At 39.5% G+C, this 19,291-nt stretch overlaps 1 protein-coding gene across 1 annotated transcript; it reads right to left on the reverse strand.

Annotated features, from left to right (window-relative positions):
• Positions 1-16,330: 16,330 nt before the first annotated feature.
• LOC148014693 (uncharacterized) lies at positions 16,331-19,202 on the reverse strand. The gene is made up of 5 exons (XM_087667304.1): positions 18,946-19,202; positions 18,725-18,850; positions 18,281-18,460; positions 17,829-17,999; positions 16,331-16,764 (listed from the first exon to the last, which is right to left on the reverse strand). Exons 1-5 carry the CDS (start codon positions 18,958-18,960, stop codon positions 16,555-16,557), a joined length of 702 nt encoding a protein of 233 aa, XP_087523430.1. The 5' UTR covers positions 18,961-19,202; the 3' UTR covers positions 16,331-16,554.
• Positions 19,203-19,291: the final 89 nt, after the last annotated feature.

The raw sequence follows: 19,291 nt of genomic DNA on the forward strand, positions 1-19,291 counted from the left end.
CTTACTAGACACATCAATTGTTCTCACGTAATAACATTAGGCAAGCTAGATACATGCAATCTTTCTCTTTTTCTATGCTTTTTCACCAGTGCAATAACAACTTCCTTAACATGCCTCCACTCTGTTTTAAGTCATGTCTCTGTAGTCTGATCCTCTAACAAATCATCAAGCTTCTCTTGAATCTCAGGATCTAACGCTTATAGAAACAATTCAATTTTTTGACTTACAAGAGCTTGTTGTATTGCAAGATCTAACTGCTCAAACAACCGACTTTCAAATTCTCTTAATAACTTTGTAGGCCACAAGACCCTTATTGGTTTGTAGAACCCACTCCTAGAAAGTCTTGCAAGTAATCAAACCAGTGTCTTCAATGTAAAATTATTCCCTAAGTGTCTTCTTGAAAGCTACCCAATTAGCATCCTACATGTACAATTCAATAACTCGGGCTTTCAATTCATGTAAGTGACCCATATAAAATATTGGCTCCATGTAAATTGAGCCACCCCAAACAATTCCATCTTTTGAGCATAGGTATGCAAATATGCAGATACATTCTTGCCATTAAACAACTTCATATCATGCTCTATTGCTTGCAGAGCATGTTGAGATATCGAGCTCCACTCGTGATACGCCAGGGTGACCGTTGTGTATTTATGTCACCGACTTGTCAGTTGCAGACGCGGTTGGTACACCGCCCATGAATAATAGCTACATGATAGCTATCTTTATCTACTCTAGTTCGTGGCTCAGTTAGTATGCCACCTTAATTAGTTGAGTTTGGTTTGAGACCCATATATAGGGTTCTTCTATTTCTTTGTAAGAGAGTTCTTTTTGCTTACACAACTAAGAAGAGGAAAACTGTTTTCAGCTTCCACCCTTGTGTGTATTCCCCCATTGTGCAAGCAAGAAAGCTTCAAGTGAGACTCCTTCCTTATCTCCCACAATCTTGACATGGTATCAGAGCCTTGTTCGTGGTAAGGAGCTCAAGAAAGCAAGCCAAGCTCGCGGTGTTCTGGTAAGAGGAGCAGTGTTGCTTTCATTTTCTGTTTTGGGAGCAGATCTCTGCAGGTAGCACAGCCGAAAAGTGCAAGAGTGCATTGTCTCAGGTTGAGACGCCCTTCGCGGTGAAGCAAGAGGGCAGTATATGCTGCGGGAAAGGGCTTTAGCCCTTAGCAACCTTGTTTTTTTTATTTGAGGCCATTACGGGGCCTGTTTTGGAGGCGGAAGTTTTCTGCACGCACTCAGGAAAAGGCCCAGTTTTATGCTGTGCAGCCACTGTTCTACAGGTCGGTGAAAATTTACTGTAGAAATTGCATCGTATGCTTGTGTGCAGAGACATTGGGAGTCACAGAATCATCCTTGGTTCCTGTTTATGCAAAATCGTCACTAGGAAGTGACTGTGTGGTCAAATACCACTTTCGCCAGTTTTGCAGATTTTCCCTTGTGAGGGTGAACCTGTGTTTTTTGCAGTGACAGAATTTTTTGCAGTATTCTGTAATGGCGTCTGATTCTCTTTCACAGATTGTAACTGAAAAGCTTGACAAGAACAACTTCCAAGCATGGAAGTTTAGAATGACGAATTTCCTTATGGGAAAAGGATATTGGGAATTTGTTGCAGGAAATGAAGAAGAACCAGTTCTTCCTGATGTTCCCAATCAACAGCAAATGCAGGCATTCAAAGCATGGCATGAGAGAGCCAAGAAAGTTATGTACTGGCTGTCTATCAGTATTTCAGACTCTATGATTGTGCATATTCAGGATGCAAGTACGCCAAAGGAGGCATGGGATACTTTGTCAAAAATGTATAGCACAAATACGCAAGCCAGGAAAATGCAGCTCAAGCAAGAGTTGCATAATGTGCAAAGAGAAAATATGAGCATCAATGACTACCACATGAAGGTGAAGAAGATTGCAGATGCACTTGCTTCCATTGGATCGCTAGTGGAAGATGATGATTTAGTTTCTGTGACCTTGAATGGTCTAAGAAAGGATTATGCACAATTTCGGACATCCATTTTAGTTCGTGAAAGATTTCCTGATTTTGAGGAGTTAATCGCTCTTCTAATTTCTGAGGAGCAGAGAAATGGTGGTGCATCTTCTTCAGGAGGAACTTCAAAGGAAGCTGTCTTCTACTTAAATGCTGGAAGAGGTAGAGGCAGAGGTAGAGGAGGCCGATTTGGAGGCCGTGGTAGAAATCAGAATATGCAGCAAACTCAAGAAAACCAGTCCTATGGAGGAGGACGTGGTAACTCTAGAGGCAGGGGGAGCCAAAGAGGTCGTGGTGGATGGCAAAGAGGCCAAAATGCAAACAGTAATATTGAATGCTACTACTGTGGTAAAATGGGTCATATGGCTAAGGACTGCTATAAAAAGCAGAATGACATCATGAATGGAAAACTGCAACAAGGGAATTATGCATCTTCTAGTAGATAGGGTGATGACAGAAATGAGCATTTGTTCATGGTGCAGCACATGAACAATTCTGTGACAAGTGCAGAAGAAAGCAATGATGTATGGTATGTTGACTCAGGTGCATCAAACCACATGACAGGTCATGCAGAATGGATGGAGGATGCAAGGAAAATGGAAAAACCAGGATTTGTGGAGACTGGTGATGATACTGCACATCCGATTGTGCAAATTGGAAAAATTTCTTTGTCTATGCAGGATGGGAAAAAGAAATACCTGTCCGATGTATTTCATGTCCCGAATATCACCAAGAATCAGGTTTCTGTTGGTCAAATGGTTGAACAGGGCTTGCAGGTCAGATTTAATCCTCATGGATGCTTTGTTGAGGATATGAAAAATAAAGGTCGCTTGATAGCAAAAGGAAAGAAGAATGGCAGAATGTTTACGTTGGATGCAGACATGTCTGAATTGAGTGCAGCAATGTTTGCACATGGGACCGGTGTAGTTGCAGATATTGATATCTGGCATAAACGCATTGGTCATGTTAATGTACAGCGACTTAAATCAATGCAGGCCCAAAATATTGTTGCAGGATTGCCTAGATTCAAGGTTGCAGAAATGCATAAGGTATGTGAAGCCTGTCAGTTTGGAAAACATGCAAGGAAACCATTTCCTAGACATGTTCAAGAGAGTAAGAAGCCATTGGAATTAATCCACTCTGATGTGTGGACTACTAAAGCTGCATCTCTTGGAGGCTGTCATTATTTTGTTACTTTTATTGATGACTATAGTAGAAAAGTTTGGGTGTATTTTATGAAAAAGAAAAGTGAAATTTTTCGGCATTTCAAAACTCTTAAAGCTATGGTTGAAAAAGAAACAGGCCTGCAAATAAAATGCCTAAGGTGAGATGGAGGGGGAGAGTACCTCTCAAATGAGTTTGCAAGGTTCTTGCAGGAGCATGGCATAAAGCAGCAATATTCATACAGTCATACCCCACAGCAAAATGGAATTGCAGAAAGAAAAAACAGACATATTGGAGAGGTATCTCGTGCCATGCTCAATGAAAAAGACCTGCCAGATTTTTATTGGGCTGAAGTAGTTGCTACAGCAGTCTACATAATGAACAGGACTCCCACTGCAGCAATACATGGAATGACTCCAGAGGAGAGGTATACTGGTAGGAAACCAGATATTTCTCATTTGAAAATTTTTGGTTGCATTGCCTATGTACATGTGCCAGATGAGTTGAGATCCAAATTGGATCCAAAAGCTGAGAAGTGCATCTTTATTGGTTACTCTCTGCAGCAAAAAGGGTATAGATGCTATAACCCTTCTACTCGTAAGTTTACAGTGAGCAGAGATGTTGTTTTTGATGAGATGAGTAGCTGGTATAAACCAGTAAATGTGATTGATGATGTAGATGCACAAAATGGTAATGCTGCACAGAATTCACAGCAGCAGTCACAAAATATTAGTGGACCTGGAGCGTCCTCTAGTAGTGGTTCACACTCTTCGCCATGGACAGGCAGATTGAGATCAGGAGAATCTTCTCAAAGTAATGCAGATAGTGGTATGCAGGTATCACGAAAAGGAAAAGAGAAGGTTGATCAGCCCATGTTTGATGTGAATGCAGGTCACTCTTATGTGGATGGTGAATCCAGTGGCTCAGATCAGAGCATTGATGATGAGTTGGGTATTCCTTCTATTGTTACACCTGGAGTAAGGAAGACCAGGGATGTTTTGAGAGCACCTGGGAGTGAACCCACTTTGCGCAGGTCTACCAGAGTTAGGTATCCTGTGGATAGGCTGAAATATGATGGATTTACAGCCATTCACTATGCATATATGGTCAAAGTGATACAGGAACCAGAACCCACTTCTTTTGAGCAAGCCATGGGAAAAGAAAAATGGGAGAAAGCCATGGATGAAGAAATGGATGCCTTGGAAGCAAATGCTACATGGGAATTGGTACCTTTGGCTAAAGGTAAGAATGCAATTGGCTGTAAGTGGGTTTATAAGGTGAAGCACAATGCAGATGGTTCTGTGAACAGATACAAGGCAAGATTAGTAGTCAAGGGGTATGCACAAACATATGGCATTGACTATGAAGAAACATTCAGTCCGGTTGCAAGGATGGCAACCGTAAGAGCAGTCATTGCTATGGCTGCATCAAAGGGATGGTCTTTACATCAGATGGATGTAAAGAATGCCTTCTTGCATGGTGATTTGCAAGAAGAGGTATATATGGAGCAGCCACCAGGTTATGTGCATGCTGTTCATCCTGAGTTTGTTTGCAGGTTGAAGAAAGCTTTGTATGGCTTGAAGCAAGCACCTAGAGCATGGTCTGACAAGATAGGACAGTATCTTGTCACTATTGGCTTTCAGATTTCCAAGGCAGATTTCTCACTTTATGTGAGAAAAACAGAGAAAGGTATTATGCTACTTGTCATTTATGTTGATGATTTGATTATGACAGGTGACAGTGATGAAGATATCCTTCATGTGAAAATGCTATTGAAGCAGAAGTTTGAGATGAAGGATTTGGGAGAGCTGCGTTATTTCTTGGGCATTGAGGTGATTAGATCACCAAGTGGGATACAGCTCTTGCAGAGGCAGTATGGATTGGACATGCTGTCCAAATATGGGATGACAGGCTGTAAGCCTATTTCAGTTCCTTTGGAGCAAAATGTGAAGCTGAGCACAGATGCAGGTGAGCTTCTAGAAGACCCTACTATGTACAGACGCATAGTAGGAAGTTTGATTTATATGACTATTACCAGGCCAGATTTGAGCTATGCTGTTGGATTGGTAAGTCAGTTTATGCAAGCTCCAAGGAAACCACATTTGGATGCGGCTAGACGCATACTCAGGTATGTGAAGTCCACATTGCAGTATGGACTATTTTATGAGACTGGGGTTCAGATACAGTTGCATGGATACAATGATGCTGATTGGGCTGGTAGTATTTCTGATAGACGATCTACCAGTGGGTATGTGTTCTCTTTTGGGAGTGCTGCAGTCACTTGGAGCAGCAAGAAACAGCCTACAGTTGCCTTGTTGAGCACAGAGGCTGAGTACAGGGGCACAGCAATGGCTGCATGTGAGGTAGCTTGGTTGCATAAGCTACTTTATGATATGCATCAGCCTACAGATGGGCCAGTTGTCATTTATTGTGACAACATGAGTAGTATACACTTGGCAAATAACCCAGTCTATCATGCTAGAACAAAGCACATTGAGGTGCATTATCACTATGTGCGAGAGAGGGTTTTACTAGGTCTTATTGATCTAGTTTATGTTAGCACAGAGGATCAGGTAGCTGACATATTCACGAAGGCATTGGGCGCAGAGAAGCTGCGCAAGTTCAGAGACCTGCTTGGTGTGCAGAATTTGGGATTGAGCTCGAGAGGGAGTGTTGAGATATCGAGCTCCACTCGTGATACGCCAGGGTGACCGTTGTGTATTTATGTCACCGACTTGTCAGTTGCAGACGCGGTTGGTACACCGCCCATGAATAATAGCTACATGATAGCTATCCTTATCTACTCTAGTTCATGGGTCAGTTAGTATGCCAGCTTAGTTAGTTGAGTTTGGTTTGAGACCCATATATAGGGTTCTTCTATTTCTTTGTAAGAGAGTTCTTTTTGCTTACACAACTAAGAAGAGGAAAACTGTTTTCAGCCTCCACCCTTGTGTGTATTCCCCCATTGTGCAAGCAAGAAAGCTTCAAGTGAGACTGCTTCCTTCTCTCCCACAATCTTGACAGAGCATTCATCACAACAATTTCTGTTTGAGTAGAAGCTTGCATCACCTGTTGTTGTTGTTGTTGTACCTACATAAGCATGTTCATATTTTGCACTAATTGCTACAAAACATCACTAGAAATTGTGCTTGATGGTTCTCCCATCTTGTCTTTCCTTTTGACGACCTTTCACATTGGGTTCACCAATGCCGAAGGGGTTTTAATCAAAAGGTCTTATCCATCGAGGATCAGAGAGAGAAGGAAGTAGAGAATAGGAGATAGAATAGAAGAAAAGGAATAGACAAGAGGTACACAATATAAATAAAAATATCAATGAATCAAAGTACTATGTATTGATAGAACCTGAGAAGATAAACAAAATCCTTGTTTGGGACTACTCGGAAGCAATCTCCAAGCATTAGATCTCTTGGAGCTCCTTGGTATACCAAAAACGTGCACCAAATATTAGCTTCTTCTTTGCTACTCCTTAGACTGCAAATCTAATGGTTCTGTTGGCTTCGAAGGGGGAGTAAAACCCTAGGACACCTACTTAGAATTCTCCCTAATCACTCATTCTTCTTCTCCTTGTTCAGAGTGTTGTTTGCTGCCTGTAAACTGCAATTGTGTAGTGAATTTTGAAGCCCTTCTTTTTTAATGAGAACTCCAAAAATGGTTGAAAAAGCAACTTGCTTTTTGCATGTCACCCTATTCTAGAATTTTTTTATAGCTTTATAGGATACTTACAAGAAATAATATCCAAAATATCAAAAATAGGCTAAAATTGTCCAAAAATTGTGTATTTTGGCGCTAACTATACTATGGACACTAGCACTAATGACTAAGATGACATTGAGTCTCTAGATTAATAAGAAAGTCAGATGATGATGCACTCTAGGTTTTTTCACATTATGTCCACGTAGCAACACGGCAACGTGGCGATTGCAATCCATTTTCTATGCAACAAGTTCAATCCACTATTTGTGGAAAAACCTAATACCACGCTAAGCTTTTTCAATTATTGAGCTCATGCCTCCCTTTCTGCCTCTACATGCATGCATGTGAAGTTAAACTCAAAGAATGAAATGGAGCTTTGAGTGAGAAAATCTCACCTATTCCATATAGTGTTTGCCTTATAACTTAAGTCAATGTACATAAACCCTGATGTGATCCCAAACAATAATCAAAGTCTCATATGCTTCTGCAATGTAAGTTAGTAAACATATTTTGCAAAGAACAAGCACATTAAGATGTGATCATGTTGATTCTTAATGATCCTGTGGCAAACACTACAAACTAAAGAGCAAGGCATTTACAAATTGCTAGTAGGTCAATAACTTGTAAGAGGACATTGCAACAAAATGAATTGCAGTTAGAGATATATGAAATGAAGTCGACTTGATGTTGCCACATGAGATGCTTAATACATATTAAATTTTATAGCCAAGTGATCAATGAATGTTAATCACATTGGTCAATTGACTAGAAATGTAATTTTTTCTCCATAGAAAGGTAGTTGTTGTTTTTTTTTTAAATGTAAAAAAGAGAGAGTATTTGCATCTTTATCCAAAGACTGGCTTAAAGGATAAGCCAAAGGTATCTAAGAGCAACATATAGGGTGTCACATGCTCCTTCCAAGGGAAGTTCATGGAGAACTATTGGTGTGGCTGAAGTTGAGCTAGGTTTTTTCCATATAGATACCATGGGGGGGGAACCTAATGGCTATACAAAAGGCAATAAAAAATACACTTCCATTCGAATGATAAGTCCTTATTGATTTGCACAGATCTACAACACAAACTTAGATTTTAGTAATGAGGATGATTCAAAGGAACTTTTGAAAATTGCATTATTACGCTAGCACAAAGTATTCCAAAGAAAGATGGCTTGGAAAAAGACCCAAAACAATGTGGGCAAGCCATTAACTTTTTCAAGTAGGATTTCTTTCCAAGAGAATGTGGTTGAGGGTGGTAGTCCTTGAGGATAGTTTGGAGGAATTTCAGTGCTTCATAGTTAGACTTGCAATTCTAAATTGCAAGTGAGAGATAGATTCAATCTCCACATTGCTCTAGGCCACATTCCATTGCTAATCCCTAGTCGCAGTGTTCTTTCCCTTGTCCACAAGCCTTTATTAATCTCATTAACCACATTAAGGTCAATTTTTTGGAGGATATGACCAAGGACCATATGTTTAGAAAAAGAAAATTCCATTGGTGTTTGTCCCAATTTAGGAGCCATATCTCATTAATTTTTTTGATAAGTTTGTGATTGGGAGATTCCAAATTTGGGAGGGGGAGGAGGTGTTTATCATTGTCCCAACGTATTTCCATACAATTAAAGTTTTGGTGAAGGAAAATAGCTTTGGAAATGTGAGGTCTCAAGAGACTAATCCTGAGTTGTATGAGGGTTGATTCATCATTTTTCGAATTGAACTTCTATCTAAGTTGGGGAGGGTTGAGCCATTGTTTCTTTGTGAAGTCCCAAAGATCCTCCCAAACCTAGACCCCTTTTTTATAAACTTAGAAGGTGATTTTCAAGCAATCAAGTGGAGTGGTTCTACACTAGAAACTAAACCACATTAAATCAAAAGTGGACCAAGATAGGGTTAAATTTTGTTTTTCAAAAAACTTGATCATGTTTTTGTATTTGAACCAAACAGTCCATATGTTTGGCTAGAGGGGTTAGCCTTTTGAATCATAATGTCTACACGTGTAAAGGCTACCACTAATATAGAAAGGCCTTTCCACTATGGGCATTCTTTCAAGGTGAATTTGTCAACATGCATGTGTAGGAGGATTACCCAATCCTCTTTGTGGCTTAGCAAGCTCTTGGCAATCCATTTGGCCACTAGTTTGTCCACAAAGAGGGAGATACTTTGGAGTCCCAACCCGTGCAAGTACTCCATGCAACTTTAGGGATTCCCTTCCCTCCTCTAAATCCCCAAAGAAAGCTTCTACATATGGATTCTAGTTCCTTAATGGTAGTTTGGGGTGGTCGCCAACAAAGGGAAAAGATCAAAATTCTAGCTTTTTCCTAAGTTTTGCCATTACCCGTTGTTGTCACCTCTGATTTTGTGTGACCATAAAACCCATCAGAATTTCTGATAGTCTAAAAATCCTCCCATCAAAAATTATCTTGCATCCTTCATTAGTGAGCCAATCAAGAGGGGGTTGGATGAGACTCTTGATGTCGGTTTTTTATGGGGGTTGACCATCGATCTTGAGGCAATGCAAAAAATACAAATGCTCCTCTAAAAAACCCTAATGGAGGCTTCCTCATTCTTAATTATGTCGTTGGTGTCGTCAATGAATTGGTTTAGTATCATTTATTTGTCATAATTGGGGAGGGTGATACCTTTAAGGTTCCCTTGTTCCACCTCAACCTGAACAAGCCATACTAGGACATCTGCAACAATTGCAAATACGAGTGGAGCTAGTTGACAACCTTGCTAAATGGACTTGCAAAGAGTGAAGGGAGATGTTAGGACACCTTTAACTGCAAGTCCAAACGAAGTATTTCCAAATAACATTGTTACAAACTTGATAAACCTTTTGCCAAATCCCATGTCATAGAGGGATTGAAAGAGAAAACCCCACTTCAAGCAGTCGTATGCCTTGTCAAAGTCGATTTTGAAGGAAAAAAAGTCTCATTTCAATTCCTAGGCATAGCCCATCCCTTCCCACAAGGGAATAATAGCATCAAGGATAAATATTCCCTTAGTAAAGCCCTTTTGTTCTCTTTTAATCCATTGATTAAGGTGTCCAATAATGCATCTATCCAACATTTTGGCAAAGATTTTGTATGCTAAGGTTAAACAAGTGATAGGTATCCAATTGTTAAGCAAGGATTTATCGTCTCTCTTGTGTATGAGCTTGATGACACCTACATTAATGCAATGGGGTAGGGCACCGAACCTAAAAGACTCCTTCTAGACAACTAGGAGTGGGGGGATAAGGATCTCTTTGAATGCTTGGAAGAACTCACTAACGAGCCCATCAAGTCCAAGTGTTTTTCATTTTTTGAGTTCATCAATTGTGTCACCTATTTCAATAGGGAAGAGGTCCTGGTCTAGGACATTAGCTATGTAGACACGAATAGCTTTAGGTCTAACTTGAGCAGTCCTTGCTCTAGCATTGGCTTCTTCATTGTAGGTGGGAACCGAACTAAAGATGTTTGCATAGTAATTATTGATTATCAGGAGGTTTTGTTCCTAGTTCATGGCCTAATTCCCTTCATCATCCATAAGGAGAGGCAGTGTCTCTCTCTCCTTCTTTCTACTAATTTGGAACATTTCTTTGGTGAGTCTAGCAAGCTTCCCAACCCATGATTTTCTAGTGAAAAGCATAAGAATTTTAGCTCCAATCTCTTCCCCTTGCTTATGGTCCAACCTCAATTGTAGTAGGTCATTTTGGGTTTCTAAGTGCCCTTGGTTGACAAGGGCCTCAAGTTTAGTGCATTCTTCATATTATGTGTTGGTCCTAGAATGACAGTTCAACAAGCAAATTATCTTGGGTCAATTTTGTGGCACGATCCCAAGCAATAGCTAGGAAAGGGAAGGATGAGAAGGACATGCTCCAGATATACTTGATTTGTTTTTTAAGTAGGTCCAGTTTGAATAACCTAGGATCTGCGTGGAACTAGCCAACTCTCATAGTGTTGTAAGAGTTAAATAGGATAATCTGAATGGGCAAGTGATCGAACATAGCTATGTCCTTGTGGACTTCTAGAGACTCATTTTGGAAAGTCCCCCATGAGACCAACCAAGACATATGCTCGATTGAGTCAGCTTTTCTCAGGGCGTTTCTCAGAGCTTCTCCCTTTTGTTTGTTCATCCAAGTGAAAAGCCTTTCTAAGTTGACTCCCATAAGACTCAATGAGTTTTTAAAGGTCCCCCATGCCTCCTCCTCCTTCTCAATCACAATTAGGCCTTTTTGTAGAAATCTATTCTGTGGGGACTGAACCATATTAAAGTTCCCAATCAAGAGGACTGGGCAAGTGATATTTTGAAGGGGCTTCCTGCATATGTTGGGTCTTTTGGAGAAAGGGTTGTTAGCATAGATAGATACAATGGCAGTTTCCTCCTCTCCTTTAATAAATACAACAATCCATTGACGGCAAGGATCAAGACATACCTGAGTAACCATAATTACCATGTTGTGGTGAACCCCAATAGTTGTGTTCCCCACTTTTTCTTGGGTGGGTGGTAGCATGCCATTGATAGGCAAAGGAAATGTTTTCCAAATTCCTTGTAAAGGGTTGGCCCTACAACTTTAATCTCTTGCAAGCACACAAAATCATAGGGTAAGATGCTTTTGACTTAGCCAAGCTTTAATAATTCTAGGCCTAGTAGGATCTGTTAATCCTTTAGTGTTGTAGGAAACCACATTAATTGACTTCATCATTTATTATTTTTTGTTTGATTTTTTTAAACCAAAGGTGTGAGACTGAGAGTTAGGAGAGGAGGCTCCTATTCTTGAATGTTGGCACTTATAGGTAGAGTTTCTATCATTATTCCCATGACATTTTTGTTTATTGGTTGGTTTAGGGGGAAGGGATTCTTCCTCAGCCTGGGTCATATTGACCTCCTAGGGGATGGTATTGAAATCGTAATCTTTTTCAAAGCTAGACTTTAGGTCTCAAACGAGCTGGGAACTATCTACAACACTCTTCATCTTCATCATCCAATGAGAGATCTACTTGTGCCTATTTAGGGGATGCACTATCATGGGTGTTTTCTTTTTCTCTGGGGAGGGCTGATTTCAAAGAGCCATAACCATCAGGTTTAGCTAGGTTCATGTGAGGAGAGGGGCAAACTTGTTTTGTTTCTTAGGTCTATTGGTTTTTGCTAGCCTATTAGGTTTAGGTTTTTCATTATTAACCAGTTGGAAACCATCATCGAAATCTTGAGTAATTAGCATGAAACATGGCTTGCCAAGCTATTGACAACAAACAAGCATGATAACCAAAGAAGACAATTGTGGTCCAAAGGAAAGAGTACTCTAATGCTTAAAAAATGTCCCCAAAAAGGACACCTAGCCATAACCATGCCCCAAAAAGGACACATAGTCATAACCATGTGACAAAACTCAAACCCACCCCTTGTTTACATCCATCCTATAAAGGACCATCAATCTTGGAATTAGTGTTCAACAAATGGCCACTAATCTTGGTGAAACCATAGTTACAAGCATTAGGCTTCTTGATAAGACCTTCGCCTTGTTTGCCTCTAGCTATGATCAAGTAGACCTAGGTCTTCTTGGATAGCAAAATGGTTGAGCTAGTAGAAGCCCTTCCATGCTTATTGGAGGAGTCCTTCACAAGATAGTGATGCAAAATTGCCTGCACGAGACAAAGTAGTTCAATATAGAACCATCTCACCAATATGTCCTCTCTACAAGATGATGATTGTTTTCATTTGTTTTGGAAGCAAATTGAGGTGAAGATCTAAGGAAATTTCGAGAAGGATCGTAACAACTCTATTACACACTAACCACATTTCAATGATTTGAAGGAAAAGAGGCTACAATAAACTATACTATGCATCAAAGAGATGGCAATGGGACATTTCACACATAAAGAGCAAATTTTTTGAGTCTTTCATGCATCTATAATGTGTATTGAGTACCCACAATTCTATTATTATGAGAAAAAGGAAGAAACCCACTTTGCTCTTTTGAAAATGAAGGATGAAAAGTCTCCTGGACTGGATTGCTTTTCAAGTAGGGGAAATCCCAAAGGAAGTTTATGTTGGTCACAGCAAGGTCATACCTAAGTCTTCAACTTAGAGATCTCATAGTGTTGCCCACGTTGTGACAGTGCTTAACCTGCCATACAAGATGGTAGTCAAAGCCTTGGCTTTAAGAATCAAAACACTCCTTCCTTGCCATACAAGATGGTAGTCAAAGCCTTGGCTTTAAGGATCAAAACACTCCTTCCCAAGGTTTGTCTTTGATGGGAAGATTTAGGATGCCATTTTGACTTTGGCCACCACAATTGATTGGGCAATATCCAAAAATCAAAAGTCCATCCCTATCAATACCTACTTTGATTTTATTTACTAACATCGATGCTAGAGTCCATATAAATGGTATCTCTCAGAACCATGTCCTATGCATGTCAATCAAGCACTGTTGCCCTATAGCCTCATGCAATTTATTGGAGAAATTTGATTGGCTTGTATAGTGGTTTTCCAAGCAAATAGGTATTTTTTTACCACGGCTTGAAAGTGCTTAAGAAAGGACAGGCTCAAGCTATATCATTTTATGGTAAGCCTTTAATGGTAATTCTTGGAAGGAAAGGATTTTCAAGAATTTTCCTTGGATGTCTTATGGCACTCAATCATGGCATGCAATTTCATGGGATCTAGCCACAATAGGAAGAAAAGAAGGGGCCAAGGGTTAGAGCCCCTTAAATCAAAGGTGAAGCGGCTAATGCTCAAAACTTATAATTAGATGTGATACAGAACAACCATGGTCTAGGATAGCTAAATACCTAATTGAGTCACATCATCTCCCGTTTGGTGTTTTGTGGAAGGACATTGCCTTAAGCAATTCATTGAAGCCAAAGATCAAGGGGTTTGAGCTAGTAATCAAGATGCTTTGTGCTTGGAAGAACATCCTAAAAAAGATGGATTGGCATCCTGACAAAGATGGAAGATGTGACTCCTCTTTGAAGTGACATTTGACAGGGCTTATGAGGGAGGCTATGCACCTATTAATAGTAATACAAAGACAACACAAACCTTGTTCCCAAAGGAATGGAGAGGTGGGAAGAACTATGGGAAATGGCACAACTACAGTGTATAAAAATGAGGAGGTTCTCAACAAGTGACATCTTGCATACAAGGAACAAGAATGGTTAGTAGGAGTTCTTCAAAAGAAGAAACCTTAGTGGTCCACATCATATATAATGAAGATTTAGCATCCTCTAAAGTATGTGCAAATTGAGAAGGGTAGGACACTAACAGACTATAGGGATGGCAAGGAACTATACCTCTACAAAGGAAATCAAGTGATCAAGGTGATAGAGTACTAGAAAAAGAGGTTTCCCATGATAAACATGAGAACATGGAAGTGGAGAATGAGAAGAATTTGGTACAACTACGTCTTGTTGCAAACTAAACTTGATATTATGGAAAAGGCCAAATAAATAATTTACCATATTTTGCACAAATGCCTAGAGGTTAAGCCCCTGTGGAAGAAAATATGCAATTGGGCCAAAGATGTTAGTTTCCATGCTAAGCTTAGGTTGGTTACACACCAAATGATAAACATCTAACCCTTACCTACAGTGTGCACGTGCAATTTTTGAAACTAGGCACAAACATGGTACACACCAAAAGGACACATTCTTAAAAAAAGTAAAAAATAATATGTTTAATATTTTTTGGGTTGGTTGCAAATGTAAAAAATGCACCATTATCCATCACTTTAAAAACTGAGCTACTATGAAAGACATATTTGGAGACAACAAAATGCTATTTTTGGGAGGGTGGTGTGGCTTTTCACTATTATATATATAACAAAGTCTTAATTTCTATGAAAGGATTGGGTAAAAAAGAATCCCCAAGGCAATAGTTAGGTTGCTAATGAAGAAGAGAGCTTACATTAAGATGCATCCCCAAGTTAGAAGTGGATTATGTAATTTTTTCATTTAATATATATTCTAGCACATTATTTTTTCAAATTCTTGAGAAGGTGATGTTCAAAGCAATATGCATAGTATAATGAAATGTAAATAAGCTTTGTTCAAAGATTAGATGAACATGAATAAAGATTTGCGTAAGGTTTGGACCATAATCAAGGGGACTTATTAAGAGAGGAATTTGGTCTATTGGAAATCCATCAATGATGGTGAGATGAGGTATGCCAAGGTAGGTATAGAAGATGCTTTCCTTACATGTGTTACAAAGGTGGTGGCTTCCTAAAGCCACCACCTTACATGTGTTACAAATGTGATGGCTTCCTAAAGCCACCACCTTACATGTGTTACAAAGGTGGTGGCTTCCTAAAGCTTGCCAGGAAATTTAATTTGACCTTTAAGTTAACCAATAAGGCCTTAAAAAGTTCACCTCTTGTTCACATTTTAAAAAAGGTTATCTTTCATATTGCAAACAATCATGCCAAACAACCTAAAGCCAAGGAAATGTAATGTTGGGGGCCTCTCTCAAAACAATTTTGCACAAGCAAATGGAAACCTCTCATTTAACAAACTAACAAGTTGGAGCTTCTAATTTGTGTAAGGGATTATATCTATATCTCATTTTGTGTCAAACACCAAGGTAAAGGGGCCAAGCAACGATGTCATCAAAAGCAAAATATATTGCACGCTAAGTCCATGACAATTTTGCACAAAACGTGACAATTTTGTACCTTTTGTGCCATGACCATTACTTATGTTACATATTTTTTGTGAGTCCAACAATTGAGACGTGAATTGCCTTATCTTTTGGATTTCATAAAGACCTTGAAACTACACATCACTTTATCAACCTCTCATTGTCACACTTGTGAACACTTGATTATAACTAGGCCTACTAGATAAAAATATCAAAATGCTAGATAAAAATATCAAAATGCCCAAATTTTCTTACTTTTAGTATCATACGATGCATGATGCTCACATCTTTTGTTTACAAGGAAACCTCTCATTGTCACACTTGTGAACACTTGATTATAACTAGGCCTACTAGATAAAAATATCAAAATGCTAGATAAAAATATCAAAACGCCCAAATTTTCTTACTTTTAGTATCATATGATGCATGATGCTCACATCTTTTGTTTACAAGGAAGCAATCAATCATAATAAACAATTATAATTCCCTAACCATTAGAAAAAACACCTTCCATATCTACTTGTCAAAGTACCCACGTCCACATCCATAAACAACCATCTACTTAGTCTAAGAAAGCGTCAAAGACTCCCTACAATACAAGGGGTTACATAACAATGTAGCACAACTATTTAATGTTTTATTTGCAAGCCTTACTTTAAGCAACTCATCTTTCCACCATTTTAATCAAACGATTTATTAAACAACCATGGAATTGAAATTGTACCTCATAAACACAAGATGTGCACACACAAATGAAGTGGATTACCAAAATGTCACAAAGAGAGCTTCAAATCAACCTTTTATGATTAAAAGTACATCAATCCAAGGCTTGAGAGAAGTAAAAATGAAGTCAATTGTACATCAACCAATTTGGCATGATATTGTGTAAATTGAAAGCATTGTGTATGTCATTGTGTAAGTTGCAAGCATTTGTGTATGTCGTTACTTACAACACCAAAGAAATGATATTTACACGTTGCTCCTAAGGATAACTACACTCACTAACCCTCAAAATTTGATATGATAACTACACTCACTTATGTCCATTCCAATTCCACGCCCTCAAAATTCATATTGCTAACTCCACATCAATAGGACCATGATCTATGATAGGATCCAATGCATCTTCAAATAAACCTTCATCTAAAACCACATTTTGCAAGGTTAATTGATGATATTGCACCACTTCATGTAAAAATTGATTCTCCCTAGCATAAGCTGCATTTTCTTGAGTTAATCTTGCCTTCTCCGCAAGAAGGGTCTCAAGTTGAAGCCTCACCTAATGACATGAAAGAAATCGATGTGAACTTTTTGAAAAATGTTAATTGCTTGAGTGCTCTATGGAAAAGTTGAAATGCAATTGGTGTGATGGGTTGTTGGAAAGAAAGTATACTCTTGTTTTCAATGTGACAGCCTAACCAAACCTTTGATGCGAAATCAATTAAAACATCCACTATGTAAAGTAAGCAAATAGTCTTATTACAATGTGACCAAGTCTAGCTAAACCTTTAATGCAAGGTCAAATTGTAACATTTAAGTACGTAAATTAAGCAAATGATCATGTCTTTCAAAAATTATCACTACTTTGTATAAATAATGATGCACGTTCTGAAAACACCTTTCATCACACAATTGAGTTTACATGCATAACAAGTTAATGCATCCTAGACCGTGTATTTAATGCATCACAATAATAATGAGCTACACACAAGGAAGAACACCCCATTAGCATTATCATCCCAGCTCTCTCACAATTGAGCATTGTGTAAAGACTACTTATCTCATTTTATGCATAGCCATCTAGCTAGTTTGCATTGTCGCCCAACTACTTTGCAATGTGCCCTACTACTAAGTGCTTAAAATGTTCCTACATGTTTAAACAATTCTTAGCATGCCATGTGAGAGGCAATAGGACCAACAAAAATAGTGTTGCAACATTCCTTAATAATTGACACAAGCCATGACCCCAATAACCCCTCCACTCTAAAGTACTAATGATAGGACAAAATCGATAAAAGGCCACAATATAAACCTCTCATCCTATTGTCAAATGTATGTTCTTGGTGACCCGTTATCCCTAAGGGCCTCGTAAGACATACATCTATATATATATATATATATATATATATATATATATATATTGCGTATGAGGTAACTTGGAGGTCTCTAATGAACCTTACACTTGGAGGATGGTTTATGAAGTTCTTGCATTAAAACAAATTCAAAAGTATATTAACCCCACACCAAGAGAGATAAGCTACTACTTTCACAATTGGGTAGTTACTGTGCATGATATGATCAGGTCCTAAAAAAGTTATGGTTGGGGCAACAAAGCGTCTTTACCAAGTCATCTTCTTCGTGTGTGTCATCGTGGTCCTTGTTGGCGTTCTCTCTCAGCCTTTTGTTCTCGGCGTCCAGCTGTGCGCAGCGCTCTTTACTGTACTCCAGTTCTGCCTTCACTCTTCTCAGCTCACGCAGCAACAACTTAGCCTTGGACGCCATGGCTATGGCCACCTGCACCCCGATTACCCCCCAATTAACCAGAATTTATCAGAGAGCTTAACTTTTACCCACTCTCGTGCCTTCTCCACAATCCCTTCAAATGCACTCCTGGGCCTCAAATTATGCATAGCCTCGCGTGCATTGTTCATGCAATTGCACAGAGCCAAGCATGTTTTGAGTCGATTGCATGCATGTTTTGAGCCAATTTCAATGTGATCGTGCCTTACTTATGCGCATCATGCCCTCCTGAGTGTTAGGAAAAAAAACAATGCTAATAAGGGACAGATCATTACATCATGAGAAGCCTTCATAGGGGTGTTCTTTTGTTGTTGTGACTGCTGCTGCTGCTGCTGCTGCTGTTGGGGCTTCTCTTCTAATAATGCAGATGGCGAAGATGATGAAGAGCTGTTTTCAAGCTCCTCCTTCATAGCAAGCTGCTGTTTTTTCTTCATCTCCACAAGGCGGAGACTCTCCTGCAAGAGCACATCCAATTTCACCCCAGCATAAATTTAAAAATAAAACAGGGAGAATACCCAATTTTCCCAAAATTTTTAGAAAAGGGAGCGGTAGCAGACAATAATAAGACTCCCTATCCGAGCCACACATGATTTCCCAGGAATTGTGAAGAGTAATGGAAAACAAAGAGTGATCGATTATTATTTGATTGAGGAGATGCTGCAAGAAAGAACCAGTCAAAATAAGGGGGATGCAAAGGAGCGATTTATTGATGGGATTACCTCCATGGCCGTACCCAGAGAGTCGCTGAGCAGGGACAAGGAGGTGGCGATGGCCTCCAAGCCTTTGTGAAGAGAGAGAGGATCCTGATGCTCCCATTGCCAGGAGTCCAATCCTTTGATGTGGGACTGTCCCCCAAACAAAGAGAAAACAAACGATAGCCATATCAGAGCTGCCATGGTTAGCCTGTACAAGCACACACAAACCCAGAGGGATGTCTCACCTGATGAGCAGCCATAATGTGGCACACAAGTCAGATCTGCCACAGTGTGGATCGAAGAGAACGCGAAAAAGCAACCCAAAGACACAGAAGAAAGAAATTTTAAAAAGAAAGAGGAAAGGAGATGGAGTAACGGATAGATTTTAGTTGGAAGAGAGAAGGTTGATGATGGAACTACACAGCAGTTGGTGTGTTCCTTTGCATCGGAGAGGGGGAGAGAGAGAGAGAGATGGAGAGAGAGAACATACTATAGCTGGAGTCTGCTAGGTAGGATACTTTCCCATTCCCTTTTTCAGTTCAAAACCTTCCCGCGCCTTCTAGCTACACCTAGTACTGCTACCACTACCAC

The sequence above is a fragment of the Lygodium microphyllum genome, chromosome 25 (assembly GCF_053477565.2).
Source record: "Lygodium microphyllum isolate KBCC chromosome 25, Lygodium_microphyllum_v1.1.10, whole genome shotgun sequence".
NCBI lineage: Eukaryota > Viridiplantae > Streptophyta > Polypodiopsida > Schizaeales > Lygodiaceae > Lygodium > Lygodium microphyllum.